Consider the following 18,663-nt stretch of genomic DNA (forward strand, 5'->3'; position numbering starts at 1 on the left):
GTCAGATGGGTTTTCCCTTGAGACAACAGTTTCAGCAACAACAGCATCATTGATAACATTTATGAGGGCTTATTACTACATATCAAGTACAGCCTTATAATAAACCTTTTACACACTTTTTTCCATTTTGTAGACCATGTATTAGACCAAGACTGGACACTAGACTATGGTAGATTGTGTAAATTACTCTCGGCTTCTAATCATAAGAACAATGGCTCAAACATACAATTGGCACTTGTTGTTCATACAGGCGTTATGTGTTGATTTTGACACGACTGCACTAACAACAATAAGAACTATAGCTAGCAAACATGTGTTTACCATATGCACTTGTGTCTAATCCCTAAAAGCACCCATACAGAGTAGTTACCATTTATGAGACGTAGCGTTTGAGTACGTAACCTGCTCAAGGTCACACACTTAGAAGAAGGCAAATCTGGTCGTTTGGAAGTAGGCCTGTCCCAGTCTAATGCGAACGCTCATAGAATGATGCCCCGTGGGAGGTCGACTTTCTCCCCTTCAATACAGCATCACCACAGCCACATTGATGCAATCCCTCCAAACCCAGCCATTCAGTAAAAAGTGACACTTCTTGAAAATGGTGATTTGTGTTTAGCAGACACACATGCACATTATTGCTGTCAGGTTATTAAACAAATGAACAAACAACCAACAGCTCTACAAACTTGGAATCGGTTGTGTGGCTTTACGATAATTACTCTCATCCGGCACATGAATGTGTCCGGTGAAGAAGCTCCTTTGACTCTCTGCATTGCCTGCTCTCAAAATCCTATCCAGTCCAATCATGCTAGCCCAGAAGAAGAGAATCATGATAGAATTATTGTTCATTTTTGTTTGATAAGCCTTTACTGCCCACCTATTCATCCGCATACTCATTCCACAGATACTTATTCTATGCCACATGGTCTAGGCTTAAGAAGCTTATGGTGGAATGGGGGGGGAGATGAGGCACACATGAATAACGACCCAACATGGTCGGACGTTACATGATGCTGTTTTGGAATACCAAGGTAAATGAGGTATGTATACAATAAAGGTAAAAGTCTCGTGATTGGAACTCCATGAGGAGGCGAGGGAAGTACGGAGGAATGAGAGACGGCTATGAGATCAGAGGGTGGGGAAGACACTCGGAGAGCAGACCGAGGTAGAGGTATTTCGGTAGTCGAGCGAATACATAGACAGAAAGCTCAAAAATTGGAAGCTAATACTTAAGATAAATCTCGTACATATTCTGAGAATAGAATGTTGGCACTACAACCAAAGTATTAAAATTACCCTAGGGGAAAAGCAAGGCTAAAGTTTCAGTGACATTTATAAAAAATTGTTACGCAGGAAATAATAAATATTAAATTACCGTACTCCATCATGTCTAGGTTAAATTGCAATCGACTGCTAAAAATACATTACGATCATTTAAAATTTTCCCGTTTAATATAGAATGTTAAGATTTTCATGTTTTTTCCTAGCTTTAGTTATAATTATTTGATAATTAAAGCAAATGAGGCACGTGGAAGCAGGAGAGAACTAGGGGGAGGAAACTGCACAGCAGAGGACTGCGTTAAACGAAGTAAAAATCCATTTCCTTCAGAGTTGTAAGAAAGTAAAACCTTGACTGTTTCATTTCTGTTTTACTTTTAATCTGTCGCTTTTCAAATTTGATTGTGTTCATTGGTTAAAGAATTCTTATTTTTCAAATTGCTGACTCCGCTCAGGGCAGCCCGCCTTGGTCTCTTTCTCATTAGAAATGCGGCTTCGCAATAAGACAAGGTTGACAATTTTGTGGCTGATGGATGAAGCAAAGTGGAATCCTTCAACCCTAAAGATGAAGGCATCAGACTCCCTGGAAATTGGATACAGCTTAATAGCCCAAGAGAACAATTTCCAGAATCTTTTCTTCATGGATAACTCAGCTTTCCTCACCCCGGAGTGGGAGGAACGCGATGTGGCTAGTACATGTGTGCTTAGAAATTGACCGACCAGCAGTATCTGTCCAAGGTGGGGCAGAAAGTAGCTCTTTCTGAAAGGAAGTCTCACAGAGGGTTAAAAAAGACTGTAGTAGACGGAGGTCCATTCAGCTTTGCAGTCTGTCCTTGGGACACTCCAGGCAGCCTCTCTTGGCCTCTGGAGCTCTGGCTGCGGGGCCCTGGAGGGGCTATGGGAGAAGCGCCGAGCTGCTAACTTGTCAGGGGTTCAAACCCATGAGCCAATCCATGGGAGACAGATGGGGTGTGTTCCCGTAAGGCGTGCAGTCCTGGATTTGGGTTACTTGACTAAGAGCACATTGTGATAACCCTAACTATGAAGAAAACTTAAAAACGTGATGAGAAGATTGTGAGAGCAACCAAGGTACATGGAAGGTATCGTGGGGCATTGGGTAGGTGGTTAGTTTCAAATGATCACTTCAGGATACTGGATAACACTAATTTATTAAGCATTTCCTGGTGGCATAATGGGTTGCCAGTTGAGCCACTAATGGCAAGGTCAGCAGTTTGAAACCATCAGCCACTCCAAGGGAGAAAGATGGGCATTCTACTTCCATAAAGATTTCTGTCTTGGAAACCCACGGACCCAGTTCTATTTTTCCCTATAGGGCCGCCATGAAGCAAAATGGACGGGACAGCAGTGGGTTTGGTTTTGAGTGGAGGCAAGCTTCTGCATGCCGTGGAGGCAGTCCCCTCAGAGATGTTCCATTAGTAGCCTCGTTACGCAGATGAGGAACCTAGAGAACACATGTGTTTCACCCAACTAATGCCACCCGACTAGACAGAAATGCTATTCCAACCCAGGCACTCGGCCTCCAGAGCCAGTACTCTGAGGACTGCAGTAACATAGTTACTTCTAAGCACATGAAAGAGTAAACTCAAAACAGACGATCCTTTGACCTCTGCCAGCTGGTTCTACTGCCTAGCTTTAGAGTTTGTATCCATTTATTTCTTGAACACATGTCATTGGGCCCCTAGTGTTTTGTATTTAATATGACTAAAGGTTTCCCACATGCTTTGGAATTCTTAAGAGTTTGCTCTATGGTGTACCTAAGAGTGCCCTTGAGGGGAGCATGCACTGTCACTCATTTGGCGTTACCTTTCTTTACCTTTAAAGCTTAAATAAACGCAGAATGGTGAAGGGGGGGTGGTGGTATTCAGAAGTCACACTGGGTTGGGATGATATCAATACTACATAGAGTGAATCAATGAACTCTATTTTCCCTCTTAAGTAAATTCCTTAAGCCATTTAAGTACTTGGAAAGGATATACAGATTATGAGGGTGCTTTCAATGAACTACATTAGAAAGTGAATGAAGTACTTGTTTTAAAATTTAACCTAACGAGTTATCTAATAGGTAACACATCATTTAGCCCCTAACTTTTATAGACATAGTGTTGTACCAGGACCCCGTGAAGGGTAGAGACAGGCATTTCAAGCATTCCCATGTGCTACATGGGTATTGTCCAGTAATGTGTTGACGGTTTCTATGTCTATGCAATCTATCTTACTACTAATAAAGTCATTTTTAGAAGGTCAAGCATCCTAAATGGTGTTAAAGGAAAGCACAAAATACTTAAGACATTTTCACTGAAAGGGCAATAGAAACCAAAAATACCAAGCTCCCTACCATTGACTCAAAGTGACCATGCAGGACAGGGTAGCACTAGCTGCTCGCCCCACTCCCGCCCCCACCCCACCGCCACCCTTACCCCCACCCCTACCCCCACCCCCACCCCCTCCGTGGGCTTGCTGGGCCAAGGAGACTTTCGCTAGGAGCTGCAGCATATTGTTGTTTGTAATTTGTAAGTCTCCTCCTTTGCTTTGCCCAAGCTCTGTTTTCAGGTTGCAAGCTTGTTGAAAAGGTCAGTGTTGATTCAAATTTCTGATTTGCTCCCCTGTTGTTTGGAGAAGAAGCCCACCAGGACAACAGCACTCTCCACTTACATCTGCCCTCGCTCCTCCTTTTCCCAGGGAGAACTCTGCCACGCGCCATTGTGTGTTTATGCACTTTGGAAACAATATGGTGTCTAGAGAAGATGGGAACTGCATGAAACTAAGTCTCATGAACACAGATGGAATTGTAAACAGGAAACCAGTGGGGAGTTAATTGTGTGGCATCTGGCACTGGGGTCTAGCAGAGGCAAACAAGCCATCTCCCCACTGTCTTCTGACAAGAGAGGCCTACCCCCTGAAGACAAAGGTGGAAAACGGAGTCCCTCATTCTTATCCCTGCTATCCATGATTCATTCTTATTAGCTGCTAATGGCAGAAGGGAACTCAATGACTCAGAGCATCTAGGACAAAGAGGAAAATGTAACATCCATCCCATAGCCCTGGATGCCACAAACATGGGAAGATTTCCATTGTTTCATCAAAATGAGGTTGTGCAAGGATAACAAATATTCGTTTGGTTGCTTCTTCTTTTTTCCCTTCTGTACTTTTACTGGCTCAGACTGTCGTCACAACAGGCCACCACCATGAGATGTCTCTTTCCCTGGTTCAGGTGGGGAACACTGGGACTGGAGGGGAGATTGCTTTCTACTAGAAGAAGGCAGGAAGACACAGCATTTGTTGTTCCGCTCTCATTCGCTCCCCCCCCCCCAAAAAAAAGACTAAAGGGAAGACAGAAACCAAAGCACCCGAAACCTGGATTGTCTTGAAAGGACGGTTAAGATACCGGAAGCACAGCTTTCTGGAAACAGGCTGTAGGCACTCGGATGGGATTGCTTCAAGGCAAAGTGCTTTCTGGCAAGTGAGCGAGGCTGTCTTGAGAGCCAGCATGTACTGTCAGGGGGAGCTGGGAATTCAGAGATGTGAGATTTGCTGGTTCAAACTATCGGGTCCATAGATCAACTATTGTCCAGAATGAAAGGTTCTACTGACAGTGCAATCCCTCTTTGATCCCGAAGTTTGATTGATTGGTTGATCAAGTTGGAAGCAAAAGTTTGCTACTCATGGGATGGAAGGCCAGTTTAAGGTCTCAGACAGGGTTTTGTTTAGGGTTTAAACTATGGAATGGGATATGTATGTGTATTTTAAAAATATCTATTTCCCACTTTTTAGAAAAGCACGGAAGACCCGTGAGATTTGGATTCTAAGCCTAGTGGTACCATCTCCTTGCATGAGCCTGAAGACTTGATGTCATCGTCCTTGGCTTTCTTGTGCATAAAACAAGTGGGTTGGATTAAATGGACAGTGGGTCTTTCTGGCTATAAAAGATAATCATTCTAGTGTGTGCAGCAGTCTCTTGATAGGCGCTAGTAATTAGTAAACAGATTAAATTTAAATCTGACTCCTCATTGATTATCCCGTGGGACATCGCCCAGATATTTGAAGCAGCATCTTTGGGGACCACGTGTTTTTTTTCTTTCCCCTTAAGCAATGGGCAAATTAATGCTTGTTGAGTAGGTGAAAAATTCCTAAATTCAGCAACTTAATAGCGAAGTGCTTAAGAGTTGGAAATGGAAACAAGGGAAGATGACTAGCTCTCTGCCTCTGGCATGGGCATTGGTGAATTGCTAGGTTTGCAAACTGAGCACACCCTGAGCAAAGTGGCTCAGGAATGACTGCTTCATACCTTCTATGGCAAATGGCTTCCCCACTGTTAGAAGTTTGCAGTCAGCATCTATTGACACTTCATAATCCAGAAGGGCTTTGTCCATGATGAAGGCGTCTAGTTTCTCCGGATCATTCCTATATTTAAGACCAAGAGAAGAAAAGATTCATGAGTGGGCAGGAAGTGCTAAGGCTGACAGTGGGCTTTTGTTTAAGGGACAGAGACCTGGACGCTGAGGTCTGCACAGACGAAGCTAGTGCTGACTCAGCCTTCCTGGCATCTCACTGGGCTGTCGAGTGCAAGCCAGCCAGGGGAAACAGCGCTCTTTTTGTAAAAATCATTTTATTGGGAGGCTCTTACACATCTTCTAACACTCCATCATTCAGTGGTATTAAGCACACTTGTACCAATGTTGCCATCAACATTTCCAAAACAATTTCTACTTGAGCCCTTGGTGTCAGCTCCTCTTTTTCCCCCTCTCCTCTCCCAATCTCCAACTCTCCTAAAATCTGATCAATTATATATTATTATTGTTCTTTTGTCTCCCTTCACCCACCTTTCTGTTATCCGTCCCCCTGGTGGGAGGCTATATATATATATATATCTCCAACCTTGTGATGGGTTTCCCCTTTCTCCCTCTTCCTTCCCCCCACCCCTATCTCCATCGTCCCCCTCCCCTCATGATATCGCTACTCCCACTACTGTTCCTGAGGGTTGTATCCATCCTGAATTCCATAACTCCCTATGCCAGTGAAAGGGGAAGCTCTGCCTCTGTAAAGACTGCCATCAAGAAACCCTCAGCTCCGCTCCACTCTGCAGCACGTGGGACTGCCCTGAGTGAGAAACAACTTGACCGCAATCCATTTGGTTTTTTTGCTCATTGCTTGAAATCCCGAAAGAAAGCCAAAGGGACTCTGACGGGAATGAGATATATAGACAAGTCTAATTTCTCTTACTGAGAAGTCACTGAGCGATGTCTTTGAGGGAGGGATTCTACTCATTCCTTTACATACATTTCATCACTAAATCACCATAAAGATCATGTGGTAGTTCTACTGTATCGTGTGGCAGGTGTTTACTACTATAAACGATGGTACTCTCTTAGCAAGTAAGACAATGGAGGCACAGAGGGTTCCAATAACTTGATCCACTTTGTATAACTAGTAAGTGCTGGAGTCAGGTGGTCTCATCAATCCGTATATGGAAATCCTTATTTTTTTTCATGATCACTGCCATATTCTTCAGAGGTTAGGCATTATTTAATGTTTAAGAGTAGCTGTATAGGAAATTAAAAAAAAAAGAGAGCGAGAGATCTGGACTCCTTGGGAAAAGAGAATTGCTGCCTCTTTAAAGCCCCATTTGTTAGCTTTTAACAAATGGAAGGGGGAGCTTAGATAATAGACCTCAGCAACCCAGCTTCTAAAGGAGCCAATAGTACCCAAATGACCATGGAGTTCCAGCCTACATATTCTCCTTTTTTTAAAAAGTTCTTCTTCTGATTACATTTTGTCAGTATCTTTAAGAATCCAAATATTTGAATACTTTAGTGATAAAATCCAAAAATCATATGCTGTCACACTGTCTGTAGAACATACAAGGGACTTCAAAATGTTCATGGAAAAATTTCATTATCTTTTAAAAAATCATTTTATTGGGGGCTCGTACAACTCTTATTACAATCCATCCATCCATGCATCCATTGAAATTGAATTATCTTTCATTTCTATTTTCCACGGCGTTTTGAAAGCCTCCTTGCCTTATAGATGATGGGGTACATGAAAACATAAACAAAAATAGGTGGTTGTAAATCTGGTTCATTGTAACTTTTTAAGTTGGGGACATTTCCCAGCAGGCAGTTCAGGCAGGAGTTAGGTAACATACACATCCCTGGTCTTTACCAGTGAAGGAATGGGCAGTGGGCTGGTCGTTGGGCACAGTTCATGAAAGTCTCCCCTACTTTTGAACATGGGTGCAGGATGGGCCTCAGGAAGTGGATAGGCTTCCACTTACCCAGAGGGCACGGGAGAAGATATTGAAGCAGGTACACGCTTCCAAAGAGGTGCAGTGACTCGTTTTAATATCTTAAATCCTTTTTGGAAAGGCTTTACTGCCGTGTTTCAAGGTTATACAAGTTATCCCAATAGATCTGCAAGGAGAAGACGTCTCTCTTTCACGTGAGCTCAGCAGCCTTCTCTGTGAGCCATGGATGAAGGTGTCAAGTTGCACCAGAGCGGAGTGGTTTCCAAACTCAGAGCCGTGTTTATGGCTCGGCTCCAGCAAAAGTTACAAAGACACCCAGGACCCTTTGAGGAGTCTTCGTCTGGCAGGAAATACATTTCCACCTGCATGCCTTTGGCTGGACTCCCACGGGCACATAGAAAATAGGTCAACTTCCCTTTTTAGCTTCCAAAGACCATTGCTTTCTCTTTCCGTCCTTATAGGAAGTGAAACGGTTAATCCCAAATGCATCCGCTTTCCCATAAGTAACTTTAACCCAAACAAAAACACCTCCGAGTCCCAGAGCAGTTTGTTTCCCACAGGGCTGCGGATCTGCCTGGTTTCCTGGGGCCTGCTGCTGAGCAGCCCTGCGGAATCCTGGTACTCGCCACAAGCTGAGGTGACAGGTGTTCTCCAAGCACAGTGTTCCTACCCCAGGAGCACACTGTGCCTGGGGAGCCGCGGAGCAACCAGCTACCACTTTCTAATCCGTCACAAATATTTGTGGTAGCAATATGAAAATTTTAAAAATGGAGATCCCATTCAGTTTTGAATACCAGTAATTCCCGAGGTCCCATCTCACTGGTAACCTTAAATAACTACTCACGTTTGGGGACTGCAAAGTGCAGTTAGCCGCGACAAGTCCCAATTGCCAAGCAAGGTGAGAGGAAATGAACTCACAGGCCCCTGGGTGGCTCTGAGTCAAACGGGTCAGGAAGTGGTTGGGGTGACTCAGGGATAATAAGTGGCCCCTAGACTGGCTAAGTCACCCTGTCCTTGGCTGGGCCTCCATGTGTCTCTCTCACTATAGAATCATACCCTGTCCCTCTTGGAGAACTTATTTAAAAATGCATATATCACAGGTAATAGACATATATTAACATACTAAAAGAAACGAATACTTTCATAAGGACTGTCATGTAGGACAACGCTCACCTGACAATGGTAGACATGGAGGGAAAAGGAGCGCACCCCGAGGACTCTGGGTGGGGAAAGGAAGAGACGGACAGTGCATAGGAATAAAACATAGGAGCCTGCGTGTACAGAAGCTGCTCTCTGCAAGTTAGGGAGATGGCATGTTGGGGTCATATACAGCTAGTGGCTGCTTGCAATCAGTGGAATGGCCAAGAGTGTGGGGCCGAGGACCAGACCGAATGTGGGGAGGACCGTGAGAGGGAAATAAGCGAACAGATCCTCTGCCTATCTTCAATTTCTTCTTAATCCACGAGTCCTCTGGGCAGATGTTAAAATGCAACTTCCGATGCAATAGGTTTAGGTGGTGCCCGAGAATCTGTATTTTTAGCGAGCTCCAGGCGCTACGGATGATACCGAAAAATGACTTCTCCTTTTGAACAGCAAGGACCCAGTCTTCCGTTACGGTTCCTAGACAAGCCTGCTGAAGTAGTTGGAGTCCAGAGTCCTGGCTCTGCCACTTGCTCACTGGGTTGCCTAGGAGAAGTCACTGCCTGAAGACCTCATCTTATAATGAGTGCTTCTCTTTGAACTCCAGTAAGGAACGCTGGTGGTGCAGTGGTTACACACAGGGTTGTGGCCTGTATGGTCGGCAGTTTGAAACCACCAGCAGCTCAGCGGGAGAAAGACTGGGCTTTCTACTCCCGTAAAGAGTTACAGTCTTGGAAACCCACAGGGGGTCGATCCGAGTCAGCATTGACTAGATAGCAGTAAGTGGGAGAAGGCCAACCTTTGGCATATAGCCTCCTTAGATGATGACTCAGGAGTAGGGGGAACTCATCTCATCCTTTCACACTTCCAGCACCGTCCCGTTTGCCGGCCCTTGCTATCCCTCTGCCTAGCAACCATTGCTAACTCTGACATTACCTCTCAGGCATAGGTTTTTCTGGATGGAGAGAATACAGAGGGGAGGCCGGGAGGCCAAGGAGCTCTAAACTCAGCATCAGGGAGGAGATTTCGTCTTTTTATGTTCTTGCAATATTAAAAGTGCCATTGGATAGTACTTGAACATCATATATAATTTTGCAAATCCGGGAGTACCAGGCTTCCTCTCGAGGATCTAGTTAAAAGTCCATAAAATTATTTAAGGGGCCTATTACTGGAGCTCTTGAGAAACACAAACCTCATATGTCCCATGCAATTATTTATATTTCGTCCTTCTTACAAAGAATCTGCGGCAGCGGGTCCTGTTGTCCGCTGGCTCAATTACTGTGGCTGACCATGAATAAGCCAGTTTCCTGATGCCGCACAATTCTAGGGATTGGTGGTCTGTATATCTGTCATTGTCCTGATGCCGTCAGGCAGGAGATAGAAGATTGCTCAGCGCCATGCAGTGGTGCTTATCAGGAGCAGTTCATTCCCTTCTCCCGGGCAGCCTCCAGAAGCAGAGCCAGAGCAGCACATCCTCCTTTGCTGCACATCCTCCTTTGCATTCAGCTGAACTGAATTACAGGCTCCAATAATCCACCATGGCAATGTGATTTCTCTTGATTGCTTCTCATAAATTCTGATGAGAAGTAGGATGCAGCCTGGGAATCATTGCCTTCTATCCTATTTCTTTCTACAGGAAATCTCTAAGATGGATTCTGTTTTCTTGTGGCAAGAAGACACATTCCATGGGCTCAGAATTTCGCTGTCAGCGAAGGCTTGCTCGGGACACTTTATCCTCTGGCCACAGTCCCTGAGAGTTTGATCATTTTGGCACCATTGTTTTCCCAAGTGATGTCAAGGCAGCATTTGCTTCCCCCACCATCTGCTACACTAATGACCCCACTGGCACTTTGAGCAAAGCTACTGCCAACTTGGCTTGATGCAGGTAACTAGTAATCTAGGTCACATAATGCAGCACCCACTCTTCCACATGGCCTCCTGGCTCGCGCACAGTGGGAAATGTTAGTGAATACGCTGGATGTATTTAGCCATTAAGAAACAAACAAACAAACAGCAAATACTGTGTCAGTAGCCAAATGAGTTCTCTTTAATGAGAATCTTTTTACCCAAGAGGTTGACACTCACTTTAGATACTCCACTCCATCCGGGGTGGCTGGTACATTGTACCTTCTCATATACTCATGCATCTCTGGGAAGCTTTGTCTCACATATTCTTCAGCACTGCTTTCCCGGACAGTTCCAAAGCGGAAGCCTTGAGAGGGATGATGGAGCTAAGAAGAAGAACAGAAACCTTCAATAGAAATTACTCTTAGAATGGATACATTGAAAAGAAATTCATTTCCCAATCACTCTTTGGAATCAAATCATGGTTTAAATTGGAAAAACCCACAGAGTGTAAACACATACATAGAAATGTGCAGACACAGGGATGTGTGCTCTTCTAGCCCAGTTTTCGCATCAGTAATTATTCTGTCTTCAGAAAAAAAAATTACTTCAGAAACAATAGGGAAAGAACACAAAAGGAAAGTCACAAGACAATCTTCTCTCTCAATCTTCTCCCTCACATTAAGAACCTCTCAGATTTCTTTACAATCTGTACACATAGAATTGGTCTTGTCACTGTACAGTGCAAGGCACACAGGGTATACCCCCAGGCTCACACATCATCTTATTTAATAAGCAAGAACGCCAAACAGCCAGGTTAAGACCTTGCACCACGAGACTACCATAGACACGATGCAGCAGCAGTACATCTCTTTTATGCCTATCTGACTTACTGCTATCCTGTACTTTGGGTTTATGGATTTGTTTTTGGTTTTTAAATGAAATGGCTTGTTACCTTAAATCAAGTGGATTATTAAATGCTGATTCATGCTGCATATCTGCGTGGCTGCAATGACATGTAACGTATGTAATTAGAAGTAACTGAGAGAGAGGTAGCAGGAGAGATCCGGTAATGTTGTACGTCTGCAGGATGGCAGAGCTCACAGGGAGGAGAGGATGCACATTTGGAGCCCGGAAGGGATCTCTCTGTCCAATAAAGCTAGAGCATAGGGAGCATTATTGCTCCATGAAAGTTGGAGAGACGAGTATATCCGGAATTTAAGATTTGAACAATTTCAAATATAAGACGACATTGAGACTGGACCTGTGGTGAAGTAAAATGGTTTCTTATGGCTCTTTGATCCATAGGCTTTGTAATTCCCACCCAGGGATGGGTTGGAGCATGCAATCAGGGTACTGAGGAGTCTAGCTTAGGGGTTGGTCAGTCTGACCATTTTCCTGGTTATGAAGATCAGCCTTCACAGAAGGAGGTGAAAGAAACTCCATGACCATCAAGAAAGCAGAGCCAGTAGCAGAGCGTGTGCAAGATTCCTGCGGGACATGACAGGCAGCAGGGGCACTAGCGACCCCAGCACTGAGCTCTCAAGTGCAGAGGAAACACCCGGAGACCACGAGACAGAGCCGTGGGCTTCTCACCCCACAGAACTCATACAGCTGAGTGCCACTGGGCAAGAGGCTGGCTTGCAAAGTGGGGTGCCCTTTGAGTATTTCTTAGGACTGAAGGAGCTTTGAAACACTTGTGGGCATGGGGCAGAGGCTACGGGACCACATGACTGAGAGAGGCATGTTTGGCAGCATGGCTGGGAAGAGGTGCTGTGGAAAAAGGACTATATTCATAACATTTCATAACACGTTAGCTTCCCTACGAAACCCCATCCTAGTGCGTATAGACTATGAATTCTGCGTGGCAATTGCCATGAACTATTGAGCCCATCAGAGAAGTTGAGTGTTATAAACAGCATGGTTGGTGTCAGAACAAGATCTATAAGAACGGAGGGTGGAGGCATGTCTGACTTCTGCGTCAGAGGAACTGCCCTTGGGGAGATGTGGAGTTGGATTCTCCTTCCCGTTAATGTGCCCAGAGGATGTCAGGCCTGGCCTCTATGCCATTTCATCAGGGCCATGTGAGGGAGAGCAGTGCGGCTGCAGTTGTTTCCGCTGACTTGCTTCTCACTCATCCTGCCCCATGCACTCCTAAAGCGGAATGAAGCACTGCACAGTCTTGCGCCCTCGTCACAGTCGGTCCTACGGGTGAGCTCCCTGGTGCAGCTATGCCGATCAATGTAGTTGAGGACATTCTTCTTCTCCCCCCCCTCCCCCGAGGCTCTACTTTACCAAGCATGGTTATCTTCCCCAGGGACTAGTCCCTCCTGAAAACATGCAAAGTCTTGCTAGATGTCACTTCTAAGGAGATAGTATACAGTCACCACTATTTTAGGACAGATTCTACCTCTGCAGGGAATGAAGATGGCTAACAGACTCAGCTACTAAAGGCCAATTCAGCCACTGAAAACTCCACGGAGCATAGTTCTACTCCAGCCCCCACCCAAAACCTGGGATGCACACATACTGACATGCATTCCATTGACTCAGAATGGATTTGACAGCGAGTGATTGGGTAGGAGCATGCAAGTAGGGTGCAGAGGATTCCAACTCAGGGATTGGTCAGTTTTGCCATTCCTCTGGTTATAGAGGTGAACCATCTCAGAATGGACTTCTCCATAATTGTTACAATGCTTTGTGTTACAGCACTGGTTCTGACCTGGGTCTGAAATCAGTGGGTGTGCTTCATGGAGGTTACGAAACTCCTAAAACTGTTGGCAAGATTTTGCATAAAAATGTGCTCCTAATTTTCTTCTATGAAGGGAGATAATACAGAGATTTTTCACAAAATAATTAGGTTGTCAGATTGTTTACCACCCCAAAGTTTAAGATGTCACTGGACATGGTAACAATATGGCAATAGTTAAAAAAGTATGCTCCATCCTTAGAATGCTATGCAATGGAAGATGAATCATATTTGTGAAACATAATTACCCAAATAAGTCACATGACTAAATGACAGATGAGAAAACGTCTTGTATTGTTTGATACAAATCAAATATGCACATTTATTTTGTATGTCATGATGATATTTCATCATATATATAATATATGATCACACATTTTGGAATAAAACATAAGAATGGCTGTTGAAGTGGTGGTGAAATAACAGGCATATTTGCTGATTTACTTATTAATTCATTCATTTTTGGGTCTTACACAGAAACATACATTATGTTTATTAGTAAAAGAAAGGACTTTAAAACCAGTTAAATAAATCAGTCATTTATTCAACTTTTGACGAGTGCCGAGTCTAGTTCTTAATAGTTTATTGGGGACCACAAAGAGAAATACCTGCAGACACTGCATAAAGGACTCCACCCTCTGATTTGTCATGGTGTTTCTTTGAATCTCCCAGGACTCAGTAGGTGATGGGGCAGAGCCTTAGGCTTAATGTGGTTATTCTATGCCCTGAACACATTCTGGGGTTTTATAACAATTTAACCTCAGTGAAACATCAACAAGAGCTGCAGCTAATATTTATTGAACATTCTTTTTCAATCCTAACAGCTTCATTTACAAGGAGGACTTATTAATGTTACTTCTTTTTCATGAAAAAAAATTTTATTGTGGTTTGGATGAAAGTTTACAGGGAAAATTCTTTTCCATTCATCAATTCACACATACTTTGTTTCTCTACGTTTATTGAAATGTACGTCCTCCCTGTGTTTCCCCTTCCCATTCGTCCTTCTTTCTGTCCCTTCTTGTGCATGTCTCCAGGCAAATTCTGCCCTTTTGGTCACATGTAGTTGATGATTTTCCTTGGTAAACCTGTGAATTGTTTGGCTAAAAGTTGATCCCTCAGGGTAAGTTCAATTCTAGGCTTGAAGGGTATCTAAGAGCCATGGTTTCAGTTTCACCAGTTTCTAGCAGACCAGTACGTCTTGTTGTTTTTATGATTTTGAGTTTTGTTCCCCCATTTTTCATCCACACTGCCCAGGACCTTCTACTGTGATTGCTTTCAGAGCTGTCAGCTGGGAGAGCACTTTCTAGTCTGGTCTCAAGGATAAGGGAGGCTGGTTTGCATCTTCCGTGAGTCCTTTGGACTCGTGGTTATCCTGCGTCCTTGACTTTCTTCCCTATTCTTTGCTTCAGACTACGGTTTCTCTTTTAAAGATAAGTAATTCAAGCTCACAAAAGTGAAGCCATGGCCTAAGGTCCCACAGCTGGAAGTAGTATGAACTGGTAAGAACCCCAGTCTGTCTGATTTCAATGCACAGTCTGTGGGATCCAGCCCCCATCTGGCTGGGTCCTTAGGGATGGTTGTGTGATTGAAGGAAGACATTGAGAGGCAGACAAACGTTTTAGGGTGCTCACCTCCTCCCTGGTTTCAGGAACCAGGTCTGGGAAAGAGAGAGAGACTGTATTCTTACACCAACTTATGTACATAATCTTGGGGCATGCAAGCCTCCCTAATTCCAGGTAACCACATATGTAACCCCAGGTCCCCGAGTTCATTACAGGAGTAGCCTAACACCAGTGTCAGGGCAGGTTAGGGAATAACACCTGTCTGCTCCTCTAGCTGAAGCTGCCAGCCAGAGAGCAATCAGCCAGGAGCTCGTAAGAAGTAACTGTTCGGTGGCACTATTACAGGAGGGGCTTGTGGGGATGATTTTTAATTGGGAGAATGTGACTTGGACCCTTCTCCAACTTACAAATGTGGAGGTCTTCCTCCACTCAGAATCCTGGCCTGCCAGACCTCTGTACCCGAGAAAGCAACCTTTCTCCTTCTTCCCAAGCATGAGCTCCTTTGTGCTTACCAACACATCTCTGAAGCCTTTCTGTGATCTCCTTTTTAGAGATGAAGAAAGTAAAGGTAAGAAAATCTGTTAGTTGCTCAAGGTCACAGAGCTAGTGCGGAATGTTGACTGGATTTAAACGCAGTTTGATCAGAGATAAAGCTTTCGACCACCGCAGGACTCCGCTTCTGACACTATGCTGCATGGTCTGGTCATGATTGAATTTGTTGCTCTTATGTACCACATGGTAAGGAAGGGGATCTAAACACTTGGGATCCTCACAGTAATCCTGTAACTAGATATTATTTTGGGAACAAGACAGTGAGACTCAGATAATCAAAGTAACAACCGAATTCTAACGGACAACAGGCAGCAAAATGCTGCCCACACGCTTTTTCCTAGCATCCCAGTGAGCTGTCTTCACGGGTGTCTCGCAACTCCCTAGCGTGACACTTGGCCCCTGGGAGGGGCTCTCTCCACGTTTGTCAAGCTCATTAATTGCACTGTTACTCTCCCATCCTCCTTTCGCTATTCAACTCTTATTCATCTTGTGACTCTCAGTGGGATCCTCTCTTCTCCAGGGAAGCGTCCACTAATTGGCTGCCTAGGCTACATTCTCCTTTTGTGAACCTTCCGATTTATGACTCTTTATTTTGTAGAGCTTACATTGAAGTGTGCCATAGTTTAATTAACAGCTAGGTGGTTAGCTTCTTCATTGGACCGGAAGCTTCATGTAAGTGGACTCCCATCCGTTTTAATTCACCATTCTGCTCTAAGTGCCTTCTGCGGCAGGGCTGCGCAGTCAAAGGCTGGATGACTGATGGGTTGGTACTCTCTGAACCAAGAGGGAGATGAGAACTGTGTCAGCCCATTGATCACCAGAGAGTTGAATACCTCCTTTTAGATGGGAGAAGGCATCCCTGTAGCTCATAAAGCAAGCTTTCTGAGTGAACTCTCCCTTGAAGGTAAAGGGCTATAATCTATAACCCCCTCCCAGAGGGACAAATAAGGGAAAAGTGGGTGAGGGGCAATGGAGGACGATAAAAGATATGGAAATATAACATCTCAAGGGTTTGTGAGGGAGGGTGCAGAGGGGAGGGAGGGAGAAAACATGGGGAGCCGATATCAGGGGCTCAAGTGAGAAGAGAATGCTTTGAAAATGATCATGGGACCATGTGTGCAAATGTGCTTGACACGCTGGATGAATATATGGATTGTGATAAAGATGTAAATATAAAAGTATTTGGGGGAAAAAAGACCATAGCATCATGAATTAAGCTACTCTCATTTTATAGCTGAAAAGAAGCCCTTTCAGAAATCTGTCTCCCCCTCCCTACACTGTGACAATATTTTAGAGAGCCCTGGTGGCAGAGTGACACACTGGGCTGCTAACTGCCAGTTCAGTAGTTTGAAACCACCAGGTGCTCTGTGGGAGGAAGAGGAGGCTTTCTACTCCCGTAAGAGTTACAGTCTTGGAAACTACAGGGGCTGTTCCACCTTGTCCAAGGGTCGCTATGAGTCTGAATTGACATGATAGCAGTATGTTTGGTTTTTGCTTTGTCTGTTTCTGGACCTCAGCTTTTGTGTTCTGCACATCAGTGCACCCCCACTTTCCAAGGCCCTGGAGAGAGTGGGCCACCAGCAGAAGCCAGTTCACAGGTCCGTGGAGGACTGGCCTTGGCCTCTTCCCTTTCTACACCTGCCTCCACCTCCCTGCTTGCCCCGTGGAGCTTGAATGCCTGGGGCAGAAATCAGTTCAAGTTTTCTTTTTTAAAAAAAGAATTAATTTTAATAAATCATTTTATTGGGGGCTCTTAAAGCTCTTATAACAATCCACACATCAGTTGTATTAAGCACACTTGCACATGTTACCAACATCATTTTCAAAAATTTTTTTCTACTTAAGCCCTTTGTATCAGTTCCTCTTTTGTCCCCTCCACCCCCACCCTCCTACCCTTCTGAATCCTTGATAATTTATAAATTGTTTTTATTTTCATATTTTACCTTGTGTGCTGTCTCCCTTCACCCATGTTTCTGTTGTTCATCCACCCAGGGGAGGAGAGTAAGGATTCTATGTCAATCATTTTGATTGGTTCCTCCTTCTTCCTCGTTTCCCCACACCTTCCCCCTACCCTCATGTTATCATTACTCACATTATTGGTCCTGAGTGGTTCATCTGTCCTGGAATCTGCGTGTCGAGAGCTCTTGTCTGTACTAGTGTTCATGTCAGATTTGTAAGATAGTGTGTGTGTCTGGGGAACATTCAAGAACTAGAGGACTATGAAACTGGCATTCCATGATGCTCATCTTCCTGACACGACCGCTGAAGACAAAGCGGGGGCATAAACAAACGTGGTGAAGAAGCTGATGGTGCCTGGCTATCAAAAGATATAGCATCTAGGGTCTTAAAGACTTGAAGGTAAATAAGCAGCCATGTAACTCACATGGAAGCACACCAGCCTGTGTGGTCACGAGGTGCCAAAGGGATCAGTTATCAGGCATCAAAGAACAAAAAATCATATCATTGTATACTCACCTTCCCAATATGATCACTGAAGACAAATGGGTACATAAGCAAATGTGGTGAAGAAAGCTTATGGTGCCTGGCTATCAAAAGATATAGAGTCTGGGGTCTTATAGGCTTGATGGTAAACAATCTAGTTTCTAAATGCTTCACTTCTATCCCAACTCCACTATCATGATCCCAATTCTACCTTACAAATCTGACTAGACCAGAGGCTGTACACTGGTACAGATAGGAACTGGAAACAGGGAATCCAGGACAGCGGATCCCTTCAGGACCAGTGCTGAGAGTGGTGATACCAGGAGGGTGGGTGGAAAGGGGGAACAGATAACAAGGATCTACATATAACCTTCTCCCTGGGGGATGGGCAACAGGTGTGTGAAGGGAGTGGGTATGATATGACGAAGTAATAATAATTGATAAATTATCAAGGGTTCATGGGGGAGGGGGAAAATGAAGAGCTGATACCAAGGGCTCAAGCAGAAAGCAAATGTTTTGAGAATGATGATGGCTGCAAATGTACAAATGTGCTTGACACAATGGATGAGTGTATGGATTGTGATAAGAGTTGTAGGAGCCCCCAATAAAATGATTTTAAAAAAAAGAACTAGAAGAAGGCTGTGAGTTTCAATGGTGCTACACTACACCCTGGCCGGCTGTTCCCTTCCTTGTGACTCTTCTCTGAGGGGACATCCAATTGTCTACAGATGGGCTTTGGGTCTCCATTCCGACCCCCCTCGTTCACATTGAAATGGTTGTCTGTTTTGGATCTTCTGATGCCCGATATTGGATCCCATCAATACCTCATG

General features: G+C 44.4%; 1 protein-coding gene across 1 annotated transcript in view; it reads right to left on the reverse strand.

The window, feature by feature from the left end:
- Positions 1-18,663, reverse strand: part of GRIN3A (glutamate ionotropic receptor NMDA type subunit 3A) — a 230,729-nt gene that overhangs the window by 56,611 nt on the left and 155,455 nt on the right. Inside the window, exons 4-5 of the mRNA XM_075560251.1 lie at positions 10,769-10,914; positions 5,585-5,700 (exon numbers count right to left, since the gene is read on the reverse strand). Coding sequence (XP_075416366.1) covers positions 5,585-5,700; positions 10,769-10,914 — 262 coding nt within the window. The remainder of the gene's footprint in view (positions 1-5,584; positions 5,701-10,768; positions 10,915-18,663) is intronic.

This window comes from Tenrec ecaudatus, chromosome 10 (genome assembly GCF_050624435.1).
Source record: "Tenrec ecaudatus isolate mTenEca1 chromosome 10, mTenEca1.hap1, whole genome shotgun sequence".
Taxonomy (NCBI): Eukaryota; Metazoa; Chordata; class Mammalia; order Afrosoricida; family Tenrecidae; genus Tenrec; species Tenrec ecaudatus.